A 15216-nucleotide genomic window follows, 5' to 3' on the forward strand; every position below is an offset into this window, starting at 1 on the left:
CTTTATATGATCCCCAACAGGCTTGGAAGTGGGTCTTATGCCCTGTGATATTGTACATCTGTGAAAGAATTATTAGGCTCTGGAGGTTTCAGCAAGAGGTTGTCATTACAAAGGTGTGTGTGTCATATCAGCTTTATTATCTGTATTAAAATAAAAATGTATGGTTATATTGCTTCATCAGTAGAAAGTTCTGTATTCAATATTTTGTTGGTGTACTGCACATTCTGTTCTGGGGTTCATTTTCATTTCCATATACATGAGCATTTCAATATTGCCTTACTTTCATAATACTGTTAAGAAAAAAGTTTTCCTGCAATGGCAAGTCGGAAATTGAACTGCAAGGTATGCAACATCATCACCATGTGAAAAATATGGAGGCGCTGTGGCCAGCAAAAAGTCATGCAACCAGGGGCAAATGGTAGCTAATATTTGCCCATTTAAAATCAGCTGAGTCACATCTATTATTACATTCCTTGTTGATGCACAGGACTATTTTGGGGTTGCCATTCAGTGGTAGAGCCTCTGCTTTGCATGCAGGTTCAATCCCCAGCATCTCTAGGTTGGGCTGTGTGAGTTCCATGAGTTCCTTCCCTGAAACCCTAGAAAGAGCCACTCCTGGTCAGTGTACACAATACTGAACTAGATGGACCAATGGACTTGGTAGAAGAAAGCTCCTTGGGTTCCTAGACATATTGTGTGCTGATTGTCATTTGACTGTGGCTTAGGTGGTGTCTCATTCCTCTGGAGTTCTGGAGCTTCATATGAAAAAACGTGGCTTTAAGATGGAGGCTGGTCAGTATATCTTTCTCCAGTGCCCCACTATCTCACAGATGGAATGGCACCCATTCACTCTCACTTCAGCCCCAGAAGACGACTTTTTCAGTGTACACATAAGGTCAGTCGGGGATTGGACAGAAGCCCTTTTCAGCGCCTTTGGAGCAGAGGAGAAAACCTTTCAGGAGCCCTGGAAGCTGCCAAGGTTTGATAACTAACTGCAGTGTTGCATACTTGTCATTTTGTTTTGATTAACTAACAATTTGTGAAGGGTTTTTTTCGAAACAGAGTATAAATTATAATTATAGATGTAGTAAAACACAGCATTCTCGAAGTCTCACTGGCAGGAGGAAAAAACCCCCATATATTAATGTTTTCCTTCAGGAGGACTGCTTAAATCATGCTACTTGGAAAAGATATTGAACATTATTTGATATGCCCATGATCCAGCCAAAACTAAGCACTTTGACATTCCATGGTTTTCAGTAGGAAAGCTAAGCAACTGTTTAAGTCTGCAACTGTAAGGTTCATAAAGTGCTTCACTTATAGGGGAAGGGACAGGTTGGGGGGGAGCAGGGGGCTTAATGAAACCCACAGATCCTACCTCCCAATTTTAGCAAAATCATGTCCCTCCATAGTTTTCTAAAAACAGCAACACAAAGGCAATGCCTCCTTCCCCTGTAATTCAAGTACTGGGAGTAAGTCCATTGAGCTCCATAGCATTTACTTCTGAGTAACTATGTACGTGGGACGCAGGTGGCGCTGTGGGTTAAAGCCTCAGCGCCTAGGACTTGCCGATCGAAAGGTCGGCGGTTCGAATCCCTGCGGCGGGGTGCGCTCCCGCTGCTCGGTCCCAGCGCCTGCCAACCTAGCAGTTCGAAAGCACCTCCGGGTGCAAGTAGATAAATAGGGACCGCTTACCAGCGGGAAGGTAAACGGCGTTTCCGTGTGCGGCTCTGGCTTGCCAGAGCAGCGATGTCACGCTGGCCACGTGACCCGGAAGTGTCTCCGGACAGCGCTGGCCCCTGGCCTCTTAAGTGAGATGGGCGCACAACCCCAGAGTCTGTCAAGACTGGCCCGTATGGGCAGGGGTACCTTTACCTTTACCTAACTATGTATGCTTACCACTATGCTGCATGGGAAGGGAGAGGATAGATATTTTAACTAAAAATCAGCAATGTTTGTTTTTGCTGCAATGCCTATAAATAACCAAAGGATAAAAGAGATAAAAATAAATTACCCCCAGATTGGAAGTAAAACTTTTTGAATCTACTCTGGCTCTATAGCCAGTTCTTATTTGCTTGTTAGCATACCTGCTATTTTTTCCCCCCAGCTTTGCCATAAACTTTCTTCATCCTTCCTAATCATTATAAAATAGTACCAGCAACTTAACAGGGTATCTGGGACAAGGCAATCTTTGCAGTGTGTGCTGGATGCTGGCATTTTGTTTTCAGGAAGTTGTTCACAAATCTATCTTCTTCCCGTCTGTTTGCAGCTTCCTAAAAGTTGGCACATGTCATGCGACCTGACGCGATATCACGATTCATAAAACCCCCGCCAGCCAGGGATACCTTCTGAACTGAGGTGCAGCCTAGAAAAAGTTAAAGGTGCCTAAGGACCCCTGATAGGAAATGACCAGGTTCCAGTGTAGGAAAGGGACTGGAACTCAGAGAACAAGGTTTGCAAGGAGGCCTTGGACATCTCTGGTTAAAGGTATCAGGTAAAAGGTGGAGGCCAAGATGACCTCCGCCTGAGATCCTAAAGCGCTTCTGCCAGTCAGATTGGATTGGGGTGGGGATCCTTCTTCAGGCCTCCTTCCCTCATGGACAGCCTCCTGAGTTTTGGTTCTCTCGATTTCTCAGTTTTCCAATCTTTTTTTAAAAACAAAAAACCACAGACATCTTTACTGAAAGTTAGAAATGCTTTCACTTTTTCATTTTCTCTCTTCTATTTATGTCTTACCTGTTTAGTGGACATATAATTATGTATTTCTCCATATTCCAATCTTAAATTCAGCTCTCTGCATTTCTGCAGCACCCTGCAGAAAATCCCTTAGCATTTTAGCATGAATATCTCTTAATAAACACATTTTTCCATGCAGTTTTGACTAATGGACCCATTCTTGCAAACAATCCCCACCTAATATAATGCGTTTTTGTATGTTATTTTCATAGATATCTTCATTTTTATGCAGACTTTTCCCTAATATATGCATTGATGAGTTGGAGAACTGCAAAATTTGGATAAGTGAGAATTCCAAAGGTCAGCTGGCTGTTTGCATTTTGTTTCGGAAAGTGTGAGGCTGATAGATTTGGCTTTAAACGCATAATGAATCAAATTCCCCCGCCATCCCTGTTCCTGGGGGCCACATGCATGTAGTGGGTGGGGTCAGAGTAAATGTAGATGGAGCAACAGGTATGACTCTTATCCGTGTACGGTAAACATCAGAGGTTTTGACATAGTGTCGCATTCCCCTCCCCACACCCAAATCTCTCTGTCATCCTTTCAGGCTAGTGAGAGGCCTAATTATAGTTCAGGGAAGCATTTCAACCAGGCAAAAAGCTCTTGAGGAGGGCACAAAACAGGGCCATTGGGGCTGTAGCTTGAGACTAGAGCAGGCTTCCTCAACCTCGGCCCTCCAGGTGTTTTGAGACTACAATTCCCATCATCCCTGACCACTGGTCCTGCCAGCTAGGGATCACGGGAGTTGTAGGCCAAAAACATCTGGAGGGCCGAGGTTGAGGAAGCCTGAGCTAGAGTGTGTGTGGATTGGGAAGAAGTTAAGTTTAGGAAGAGGGCCTGGAAAGTGGCAAGGCCTGCTGTTCTCCAGCCTTGGATTAGACAATGCTGGGCTAGCTGAGCAAATAGTCTAAGATAGTATAAAGCAGCTTCCTGTGTATGATTAACTATCCTTAACTTCTTTTTTTAACCAGATTGCCCCAGAGAGGATTAAAATATAAACCCTATATATTAAATCCAAATCCTGAATTTTAAGTCTTCTGAGTTTATGTCACTAAACCACTTTTTATCCAATGAATATCCTCAATATATCCTCAAAGTAGAAAAGATGTTAGATGATTTTAAGCATGGCATTTAAGAAAGAACAATGGACAGTCGGGCACCAGTTATGTGCATTCAAGAGAAAGTGGCTCCGTAGGAAAAAGACTTATCTAGCCAGGAGGACTGAGAAGCAGTGTAAGAGAAGAAGGAATCTCCCTTCCTGAATTGGTGGCAGGCTCGTTTTGCTCTGAATGCTCCTTTTAATGCAGACATTTTCATATATTTATGAATTACGTGCTAATATATCTAATTCTATCCCCACCCTCACATTTTTCATTCCTTCACCGCATAGCAAGAAGTTTTCAAACTGATTAAAAACATTCCAAAATTAAATCAGTTCCTCTGTGCCTTGATTTGCACACTATGGAAAATAAGACTTTTAAAGCAGGATGCTTTTTTTCTTAAATCATAATTAAATATGCAAATGCTCTCACTAAATTTGGCCATGCAATTAAGTCACTAATCAGATTGCCGGAATCCTTAAAATTGCAATTGCATGCTTAAATAAAATGGCCAGAGCCCTTATGCACATAGCCCTCCTGCTCTCTTCTGCTAAATAGTTTCTTTGATAGCAAAGCAGCACTCATGGAAAACTGTGCCCTTCTTCTTGTAACAAATATAACCAAGTCATCATTTTGGAACGATTCTATTTTGTCCTTTAACATATTTTATTTATGTATTTATTAAAAATTATATCCCACCGTTCTTCCATTTTCCCATGACAGTTAGTAATCCGTATATTAAAATAACAGGTACGGTGGTACCTTGGTTCTCAAACTTAATCCATTCCAGAAGTCTGTTCCAAAACCAAAGTGTTCCAAAACCAAGGCACATTTTCCCATAGAAAATAATGCAAAATGGACTAATTTGTTCCAGACTTCTAAAAACAACCCCTAAAATAGCAATTTAATATGAATTTTGCTATCTAACGAGACCATTGATCCACAAAATGAAAGCAATAATCAATGTACTGTACTATAAAATAAATAAGACAGTATTGTAGATGATAAAAATTAAAATTAACTTTTTTTCTTACCTGCACTGATGATAGTCATTGTTTAGATAGGGGTTTTTTAATTCATTTCCACAGTCACACAGTCAATCAATCAGTAGCTGAACTGGGTTCCACACAGTCACATAAACAAATTAACCAAAAAACCTCAAAAACAAAAACACAAAATAAATAGCAAAAACAAAAGCGCCCAACTTAATCTGTTCCAGAGATCCGTTAGACTTCCGACATATTCAAAAACCAAGGCACAGCTTCTGATTGGTGCAGGTGACCTGGAAACAATAGCCGACAGTCGCATCGGATGTTCAGCTTCCGAAAAATGTTCGGAAACTGGAACACTTGCTTCCGGTTTTTCGGCATTTGAGAACCAAGACGTTTGAGTACCAAGGCGTTTGAGAACCAAGGTACCACTGTCTTAGAAAAATAAAATCCACATAAACTTAAATCAACAAAAAGAAAACTCTGAACAGTGGCAGACTTCTAATCTTAGCTGAGTGTTTCTTGTTACAGACTCGCTGTGGATGGGCCCTTTGGAGCAGCAGCAACAGATGCGTTTCAGTATCAAATTAGTGTCTGCATTGCAGCAGGAATAGGAGTCACTCCTTTTGCTTCCATTCTGAAATCAATTTGGTATAAGTGCTGTAATCTAAGCACAGGACTGAGACTGGAAAAGGTAATCAGTACTGTGGTTACATGTTTCATTTGCAAATATGCTTTGCATCACTTGCTCATTTGAGGGATCATTTCAGTAAATAACCATCATGGTTGTACTAGCCACTTGCCTTCCAGCTAATGTCCCAATTCTATTAACTTGTGGCATTCTGTGTAAGGGAGGCAAAGCTGCCTGGCTTTTTCCTAGGCAAATCCTATCTGTAGCTGCTTATTCTTACCTTTGTTCAACACTTAGCTAAATGGCCCATAGTATTAAGATTCTTTGGGAGCAGCCATGACTGTGGTGTGATGCTACTTTAAATGTATAGTGCAGATGGGGCCTTGAACTCTGCATAAATACGTTAATATGATTCTAGATATTCAAAGTTTTAAGTCTGGACTATATTTCACCCAATAGAACATATGTATTGATTATGACTTGAACTTCATAGCCAAGTAAAAAAAAAAAAGTAAACTGACTTGCATTATCTTCCTTCTCTGATGTACAATATATTGGTCAGTTTGGTGATATAACCCATATCGCTATTTTAGTGATAGCGGTTGAGGTGAATTATTAATTCATTTCCATTCCTCCCCACTTTTTTCCAGTTCCGCATGTATTCCACAAACAAGGTAATGCATTGAGGGGAGGTGTCTGGCCCTTGTAAAAAATGCTGTGAGGTGTGTCACTGAAACTCCCATTTTACCAACAGAAAACTGATAGTAATTGTACATGAACTCATTATGAAAATTAAGTCTAAAAAGAGGTGCAATGTAGCGGCTAAGTGTGTGAGATGTAGTCCAGGAAGCTCCTAGTTTAAATGTTACTTCAGATGTGACTCATTAGGTGGACTTAGTTAAGCCACTCTTCTCAGCCATCTGCAATATGGATAAAAATAAAGATCTACCTCAGTGGGTTGTTGTAAGAATTACTGAGGTAAAGGATGTGAAGTGCTTTGAACACTTAAGAAGAGCTATAGAAATGTTGGTTACTATTCTTATATTGATTGCCAAAACTTGCCAAGTTGCCAGAGCATCCTGGCTTGTCAGATATTTGAACCAAATCTCCCTGGTCCAAGTCCCTTGTGCTGTCATATTACTGGAAGCAGTTTAGATGGAGCATTAAGAATGTCTACATCTCAGTGCCTTAGAGGCAGTGGCTGTGATTTTCAAAAATCCGTTTAAACTGTATATGAATGACTGCTAGAGTATGTTTAAAAACTCTACATCGTCAATGCTGGATAGAAAATCAAGTATAAATTTACACCTGAGCACAGTAGCCAGCTATAAGATTAGCTACTTATCTCCAAATAAATAATTTAAGAGCCATATAGGATGCCCGATGAAAGCTTGCACTTTGTTGAATTGTTTTACTTTCCCTTGACAGGTTTATTTCTATTGGATTTGCCGAGATCCATCTGCCTTTGAGTGGTTTGCTGATCTGCTGTGCTTGCTGGAAGCACAAATGGCTGAGAAAGGGAAAGCCCATTTTCTAAGCTATCACATATTTCTTACTGGCTGGGATGAAAGTCAGGTATAAATGAAATCTTATGGGACTGAGTTACTGAATCTTACTTTTCCAGGACTGCAGCCTAAGGAACAGTAATCAAATGAATGCCTAATCACATAAAGCGTAGCTTCCTTAGAGTGAATAGTTGTAACATTTGTCTTTTGAAAGTATTCATTCCAACTATATTTACCACGGTAGTCCCAGGTACACCACTTGATGCCAGGTTCTCTGCAGATGCAGGAGCACCCAAGCCCTGGCAGATTGGCAGCCAGATCTGCTACTGCTCCCCAAGCCCTCTTCCCCTTAGTTCTTCTCTTACTCTTTCCTCTCCCTCCTTCCAGCTTTCGTTTTCCCCGTGACTCTGCCTGCTCCCAACCCCTTATGACAGTGCCACCCTGTCCACTAAATTTCTCTCTATGGCACTTCACAATTTCTCCCACAACTTGTACATTAGTCTCTACTAACTATTTTGGTTAACTGAAACAGGAAGGCACTGGGGACAGATTTGGGGTTATCTTCTACCTATACATAATTTGGGGTTATCTTTCAGGAGTTTGATGACCAGGGCAAGAATTCCTGCCTACTGTGCAGTCTGCTACCCAAATTGATGCCACTGTGATAATAAAGAAAGGAATGCAAGGATGGAGGGGTATGAATATGCAGCTGGGAGATGGGGAAAGAGAAGAGGGAAGGGAGGCATAGCTACAGAATTCCATTATCTCTTGCAGACCTTGAGTAGATGCTGCATGATGTATGTAGCTTAGCTACCCATGTGAATCTGCTTGCTAATGTGGAAAGTCTGCATGCCAGCACCACATGCCACAGATGAGATTGGGCAGGTCTACAATGGATGCCGATTACAGAAACATCCACAGAATGTTAACATTTAGAGCAACAATACCACGGTCATAACTAATGAAGATGTCTTATGAATTGTAGAGTTGGGACCACAAGGGTCATGTATAGTCCAACTCCCTGCAATGCAGGAATCTTTTGCCCAACACGAGGATCGAACCCATGACCCTGAGATTAAGAGGATCATGCTCTACTGACAGATAGGTAGCCGTGTTGGTCTGCCATAGTCAAAACAAAATTAAAAAATCCCTTCCAGTAGCACCTTAAAGACCAACTAAGTTAGTTCTTGGTATGAGCTTTCGTGTGCATGCACACTTCTTCAGATACACTGAAACAGAAGTCACCAGACCCTTCTATATAGTGAGAAGGTGGGGAGGGGTATTACTCAGAAGGGTGGTGGGATTGGGTGATTGGCAGATAGCTGTGATGAGCCTGTTGACGACTCTTAATGACTGCAATAGGTCTTACAGGAAAAAGCAAGGGGTGAGAAGGTGAAAAATGGCTTTGTCATATATAATGAGATAAGAATCCAATGTCTTTGTTCAGACCAGGTCTCTCCATGGTTTTAAGTTTGGTAATAAGTTGCAATTCAGCAGCTTCTCTTTCCAGTCTATTTCTGAAATTCCTTTGTAATAGAACAGCTACTTTGAGATCTTGTATAGATCTTGTTCTATTACAAAGGAATTTCAGAAATAGACTGGAAAGAGAAGCTGCTGAATACCCCTCCCCACCTTCTCACTATATAGAAGGGTCTGGTGACTTCTGTTTCAGTGTATCTGAAGAAGTGTGCATGCACACGAAAGCTCATACCAAGAACTAACTTAGTTGGTCTTTAAGGTGCTACTGGAAGGAATTTTTTTATTTTGTTATGCTCTACTGACTGAGCTATCCCAGGAGAATATGAACTTGGAATATAAATCCCATCAGCCCAGCCAACATGGTCAGTGGTCATTTGGAGGGCATCCCTGATCTAGACTTTTGAGTGTCTCTTTTAGTCTGTTCCTCCATATTTTAGTATTATAGCCTTTCCTTTTTTACTTGAAGGTGATGTTAAACTTTCTTGTTCCCAAATAATTACCTTTTGGTTCTCAACAATACAGGCTACTCATATTGCCTTACATTATGATGAAAAGTTGGATGTAATTACTGGTTTGAAACAAAAGACCTTCTATGGACGACCAAACTGGGACACAGAATTCAAACATATAGCAGAAAATCATCCTAGGTAAGGCAAATTAGCAAGTAATGTCATTATACTGCATTTCCCCCAGTGAGCTAGGTAGGGAAGAAAAATTGTACCACTTTATCAATAACACTTTCAATAATAATTTGAGCTGAGTTCTTATGCTGAAAGCATCTTTATGTGTAATAAAACTTTAGATGAAGAAATCTTGGATAGACAATGCCAATAAAATCTAATTTTTGGACAGGAGAATCTAATATTTAAAGTATTAAAATATCTTGGCATTTGTCCAGCTATAATTGAAAGACACAATCCAATTATTGTTCAGCACAAAGGACAAAGTAACACTAATTTCCCTTGAAAATGGTTATTAAAGAGATAAACAGTGAGGCCTTTTTCTTACGATGTCAAGGATGTGTTTGTTCCCCAACATAATTGGCTGTGGATGTAAAGACAATGCTCTTATGTTATTAGTTCATCTCAGCTTGAAAGGTCTAAGTTGAACTCCAGAGTTTTGCTAAGAAAAGCTTAGAAAAGGCTTATTTGTTCCCAGTAGCCTCTGAAGCAGTCACTGCAGCTTATTTTGTCTTTATCACCCAGAAAAAGGACATAAACAAAAATATTTTGTGGTTTCTTAACAGCAGTAGGGGTGTGGGAGAAATTCAATTCAGTTTGCATTTAAAGGCGAATCTATGTAATGTGAAACAGTGTGTATACCAAAATGCAGCCATCATTTGAAATTTGCATTTCTTCAAATTTTGCAATCTAGTTCTCCAAGTAATTTATACAGTGTGCATGAATATGAGTATACTAATGAAAGTAACATGTGAAAAGTGCATTATCTTAGGGCAGATTGCTTTGCAAAAATGTATATATTAGGCAGAATTATAAACAAGCATGTGCATATATACAAGCAATACAGTATTAGGAGAAATTCACACTAAAATGCTGGTGAGTTTTCATGAAAATGTTTTCTTTAATTACAAGCTGTTGTGGAAATGTGGAGAAGTGAATGTAAGACTGGAAGAACTAGAACTAGAAATTGACAGACCTATCAGTCCCTGTTTAGCAGTGCAGGTGGCACTGTGGGTTAAAGCCTCAGCGCCTAGGACTTGCCGATCGAAAGGTCGGCGGTTCGAATCCCTGCGGCGGGGTGCGCTCCCGCTGCTCGGTCCCAGCGCCTGCCAACCTAGCAGTTCGAAAGCACCTCCGGGTGCAAGTAGATAAATAGGGACCGCTTACCAGCGGGAAGGTAAACGGCGTTTCCGTGTGCGGCTCTGGCTCGCCAGAGCAGCGATGTCACGCTGGCCACGTGACCCGGAAGTGTCTCCGGACAGCGCTGGCCCCTGGCCTCTTAAGTGAGATGGGCGCACAACCCCAGAGTCTGTCAAGACTGGCCCGTACGGGCAGGGGTACCTTTACCTTTACCTTTACTATTTACCTGCCAGTTGACCAATAAGAATGTCTTTTTAAATAAGAAAAAAACATGCACTCAGCTATAACCACTACTGAGACAAGTGAAGCTTACTTCCTAGTATGGATTCAAATGGAATCTATCCAGTGGACTACCTAATCCAGAGATGCCTAACCACTGACTTGGGAGGCCATATGAAATCAGCTGTGATACACAAAAATGACAGAATATAAAGTCTTTGCTTTCAAGTCCATATAGTTCATGCTTTAAAGGATTTTTTCCCTATAAACATGTTTGATGCATGTTTAGACCCTTTTAAAGGGTGACTTTCCGAAACAGACAAAAAAAAGCTCCAGGGCAGTGCAAATTTCATCTTGCCATTCAGTGTTCTGACAGCACCCCCCAAATAATGGTCATGAAGCTGGAAACATATTTCCCATGCTCTGTAATAAAGTTGGCATTACATATTATTATCCCCCCCCTTTCCTTCTGAAATTAATCTGGGTATCTTGCTTTTCTTGGCAGCAATAACATTGGTGTTTTCTTCTGCGGACCTAAATCTCTGTCTCAAACCCTTCGAAAGAAGTGCAGCTGGTATTCATCTGCTGATCCAAGAGGTGTTCAGTTTTACTACAACAAAGAAAGTTTCTAGAATCTAGACCTTTTGAAACAGAGCATTTGGCATTCTGTGTTTAGTGGAGGAATTTACTTTGTCCTTAAATTGCAACCTGAGATTGCTTAGGGTGAGGGTGATGCTTTAAAAACAACAGCACAGTAGTGGAGGGAAGTTCTCACCAGCTCAGTAGTCCCACATATTCTGAGTTAGACAAGTGCTAAGCAAACAGGTCACCTGAAAAACAATCTTCCCTCTCCTCTGTGAGCATTAGGATTAGCAAATGGGACTTGGCTGTTTTTCTATCAGCTAATGGTAACCTGGAGGTGGGGTATTTCAGTGGCAGCACGAGTGTTGTAAAATGCTCTCCCTGCTGAAATATGAGAGATCCCAGAAGTTTTTTGTTGTTTAGGCAAGCGTTCCTCTGAACTTGATTTTTTTTTAACTGCTTCAGATGTTGTGCTTTTTAACTGGCTTGTTTTATTGTATATTTTCATTAGGGATGTTTAAATGCTCTGGTGGAATTGTTATTGTGTATTTTAATTATGTTTAAATTTTTTAATTGATTTTATAGCTGTAAACCACTTAGAAGCTATTTTTGCATGTAAGTGTTATATAAATCAATAAACAACAGCAACAATAATAATACATATAAATGCTAATACATTTAGATCATGCTTAAAATAAAAAAGTGATGGGCAGAACCTCAGTTCACCAGTCCCACCATCTAGTCACAGCACATTAATAATAATAACAACAACAATTGTACTCCATTTGGTGGTCTGAATGAGAATCGGGTTTGTGTGGTAGTGAAGATACAACATGTGTTACTATTGTGCAGTTTTTATAGGAACAAAAGAACCAGACCTATCTGTCCTGTAAGGTCTTCTGTAGAGTGATATAGCCTTCTTGGTCATAGATACACAATCTCATGAAACTGAATCAGTTGCAAATCTTTATAACATGGAACACAAAGCTTGCAAGCTCAGAATTATTAAGGACTACTGGGTCTAAGTTTGTCTGAACCTTGTTTGATCTTTAACAATGAAAATGTATTGTTCAAGGCTTCCCTGCATCCCCCCTCCTTTGTTATGTATTTCTTTACAGCATTTATATCCTGCCCTTTAGCCAAAAAGGCTCTCAGCACTGCTTACAGAAATCAGTTTCAGGTCCTTCTTCTCAGGCTCATAATCTACAAAGACATAACACATGAGGAGGGGAGCAAGCTTGTCACACAAGATAGGGTTGCCATATCTTGAAGAGCAAAAAAGAGGACAGCCTGAGCCACTGCAAGCCAGAGCTGGGGAAAGAGGTGTGCGGGCACCTGAAATGCCTGAGCCCCAAACACGCCCCCAAACCAGACATTTCCTTTAAACTGTAAAAATCTGCCCAGATGGGTATGTTGGCGCTCAAAAAGAAGACACGTCTGGGTTTCCCCAGATGTATGGCAACCCTACACAAGAGCTCCAAATCTACTTTAATTACACAACCTGAATGCGCCTGGTATGTGATTGAATACCACTTGAAAATTCCAGCTTAGTTACCTTCTATGCTTTCAGACTGTTCTGCTCCCCCTTTCTCTCTCTGCCTGATTCAACTCCCACCTGTTTTTAGATTCCAGCTGAGATCATAACACTTTTCCTACTCAGGTGCTTTGCTACTTCCCTCCTCTCCCTGTAAGTGCTGTTTTTCTTTACTCTGGTCATTGATAAACCATTAAGAATACGTATTTGAAACCTGACACTTACATACTTCATGGTGAAGTTTCCAAAAAGTGTGTGTGTGGGGGGGAGAATCCATAAAAACTCCAAAGAATTAGCACAGAAATAGCAGTAGATTTGTTTGACAGTAAACAAAAGAAAGGCATTGCAGTTGTACTGAGGTGTAAAATACGGATCAAGGGGATCAGATAATGCGTTTACTGATCCACGCAATAAAACCTGAAGTGCAAAGCATCCCATGTGTGTCACCAGATGAACAAGACAAATGACAACATTATACATACATGCACGTACAAGGCAGTGGTAAAACACTAAAAAAACAACAAAAAACCCAATAAGAGTATACAGAGCAAGAAACCCTGCATATTACTGAATGCTACAGTTATAGTTTATAATCTTCTGTTTGGGGACCAAATTTGTATGGAAAGCTTGCTATAAAAGCCACAGTTGTACTATGATTGAGTTTAAGGCTGTATATCTTTATTTCCAAATAGTTTTAAAAGATGTGTTTTTTCTTCTTCTTTCCCCTCTGTATGAAATGATTAATGTGGGGCATTGGCAGGAGCCACAGAGTAAGTGATGAATGAATCTCTGTGGTGGTTTGCCCGGAGGCTTCCCTTCGCCTCAGTGTTGTACTGAACCTCAGAGAAACTTGACACATTAAAAATATAAATTTCATAGAGAAAGAAACATCAAGCTTTTGTGAAGAGGAGTGCTGTGCGGAAACAAGGATCAGCTGCTACTCTGTTGAAGAAAGAAGCGGTAATTTCTGACAGATCCAGAGTGGTTCTTTTAATGGAGCCTATATAGGAAGCAACAAGCATAGTGTCTGAAGTGCCGTGCTCTCATTCCCCACAACCTATACTTAGGGCAGCCTCCTGCAACAAGATGTAATGTTTTTGCTTCTAGCGCAATGTGGCATCTCTCCACTGCTTTGATTTATTCTCGCTTTTGCAAATCAATGTGGTATGCTACAGAAGACGCATTTTGAATCCTTGCTGTAGTTGACTGAGTAGCAGAAGTGTTATCACTGTGAGAGGTGAATTTCCCTGGTATCAGGGTGAATGACTTAGAATGAAAGGGGGGGAAAGGAAGGAGGTGGGGGAAAGATTGGCGAAGCTTGTTAGACTAGAATGAAACTGTATTTACACTGAATGAAGATCACTTTATTATGGATGCAGTTGAAATCAGAAATAGATAATAGGATGAGGATGTATAGAACCCTGCTGGGAGAAGTGCTATTTTACTCATTGACTACAACTTTAGGAGTGCATATTGCAGCTGTGCCTGGAGTGAGGTGGAATGAAGGGCAAAACAAAATAACAAACAGAAATGAATTTGCTTTTTGGATATGTGAAGTTTTAGCAAAACTGCAGAACTGAAATAAACATCACATAGACCTTGTTCTTGAAGCCTGAGTTGCAGTGATGTAGCGTAGTGTTGAGGGGGGCAGAGGGGTGGTGACCATGGGCACAAAATTCTCAGAGGCTCCCTTGCGTGGCTGATCTTCCCCTTTCTAGAGCCATGGGGAGGCAAACTGGGCCTGGGCTGGGCCTTAGAAGCTGAGGTCGCACCTCCTTCTCCTTGTGGCTGACAAAGGGATGCCCTGCCCCTTGGCTGGCTGAGCTGGGAAGCGCTGGAGCCATCAAGTCAGGAGGGTATGTGGCCACCAGCAGCAGCAGCGCCGGCACCAGCAGCCATGTGCCTTGTGGGCTCCACATGTGCCCCTCAGGCACATGACTCCACCCCAGCTACCCTGTCCACTGATGCGGGGTGCAGCACTTGCCTAAGGCGCAGGCAACCCACAATACGCTACTGGTGGGTTGTGATAGGGCATTATATGAGTTCTGCCCTATACATATCAACTCAGATCTAATCCACTATTACGTTCAGTGGTGCCTACTCTCAGGTACGTGGGTACAGGGTTACAGCGGTTCTCCAAGACCTTCCACAGACGATGGGCAATATCTGAGAATTATTGGAGTATAACCCAGATTGATTGGCAGGTCGCATCCTGTCTTCCTATTCTTTAACATCAAGAAATACAAAAATCATTGTTGCAGCATGAATGAATTTTCAGTGGGATATCAAGGAAAATGAACAGAGGAGTAAAATATTTCCTTTTGTCTCAGTTTTGTGGTTATACTTGACCATATTCATTAATCCCAATGACTACCCAAAAGCATTAAGTATTTAGTTGCAGTGTTAAGCAGGGAAAGTTCTGTCAACTGAAGCAAGCATTATCGATTAAGAAATTAGATAGTCACAAACTTGATTCATGGGCTTGAGCTCAACCTGTCATAATGACAGAAGTGACACCACAGTCCCCATGACCAGCACAACTAGACTTACTTTAAATTGCCTTCAGTCACTCTACAAGTGGTTAATCACAGGCTCAGTTTCTCCTGCATGGATGAGTGTTA

The 15216-nt window shown here is 41.1% G+C and overlaps 1 protein-coding gene across 2 annotated transcripts in view; it reads left to right on the forward strand.

The window, feature by feature from the left end:
• Window positions 1-13251, forward strand: part of NOX3 (NADPH oxidase 3) — a 31821-nt gene extending 18570 nt beyond the window's left edge. For both annotated transcript variants that reach the window (XM_079971537.1, XM_079971538.1), the window contains 6 exons: window positions 21-113; window positions 726-979; window positions 5357-5519; window positions 6885-7031; window positions 8963-9087; window positions 10985-13251. In XM_079971537.1, the coding sequence (XP_079827663.1) occupies window positions 21-113; window positions 726-979; window positions 5357-5519; window positions 6885-7031; window positions 8963-9087; window positions 10985-11111 (909 nt within the window). In that variant the 3' untranslated portion in view covers window positions 11112-13251. The remainder of the gene's footprint in view (window positions 1-20; window positions 114-725; window positions 980-5356; window positions 5520-6884; window positions 7032-8962; window positions 9088-10984) is intronic.
• Window positions 13252-15216: the final 1965 nt, after the last annotated feature.

This window comes from Podarcis cretensis (assembly GCF_951804945.1).
Source record: "Podarcis cretensis genome assembly, chromosome: 3".
Classification (NCBI taxonomy): domain Eukaryota; kingdom Metazoa; phylum Chordata; class Lepidosauria; order Squamata; family Lacertidae; genus Podarcis; species Podarcis cretensis.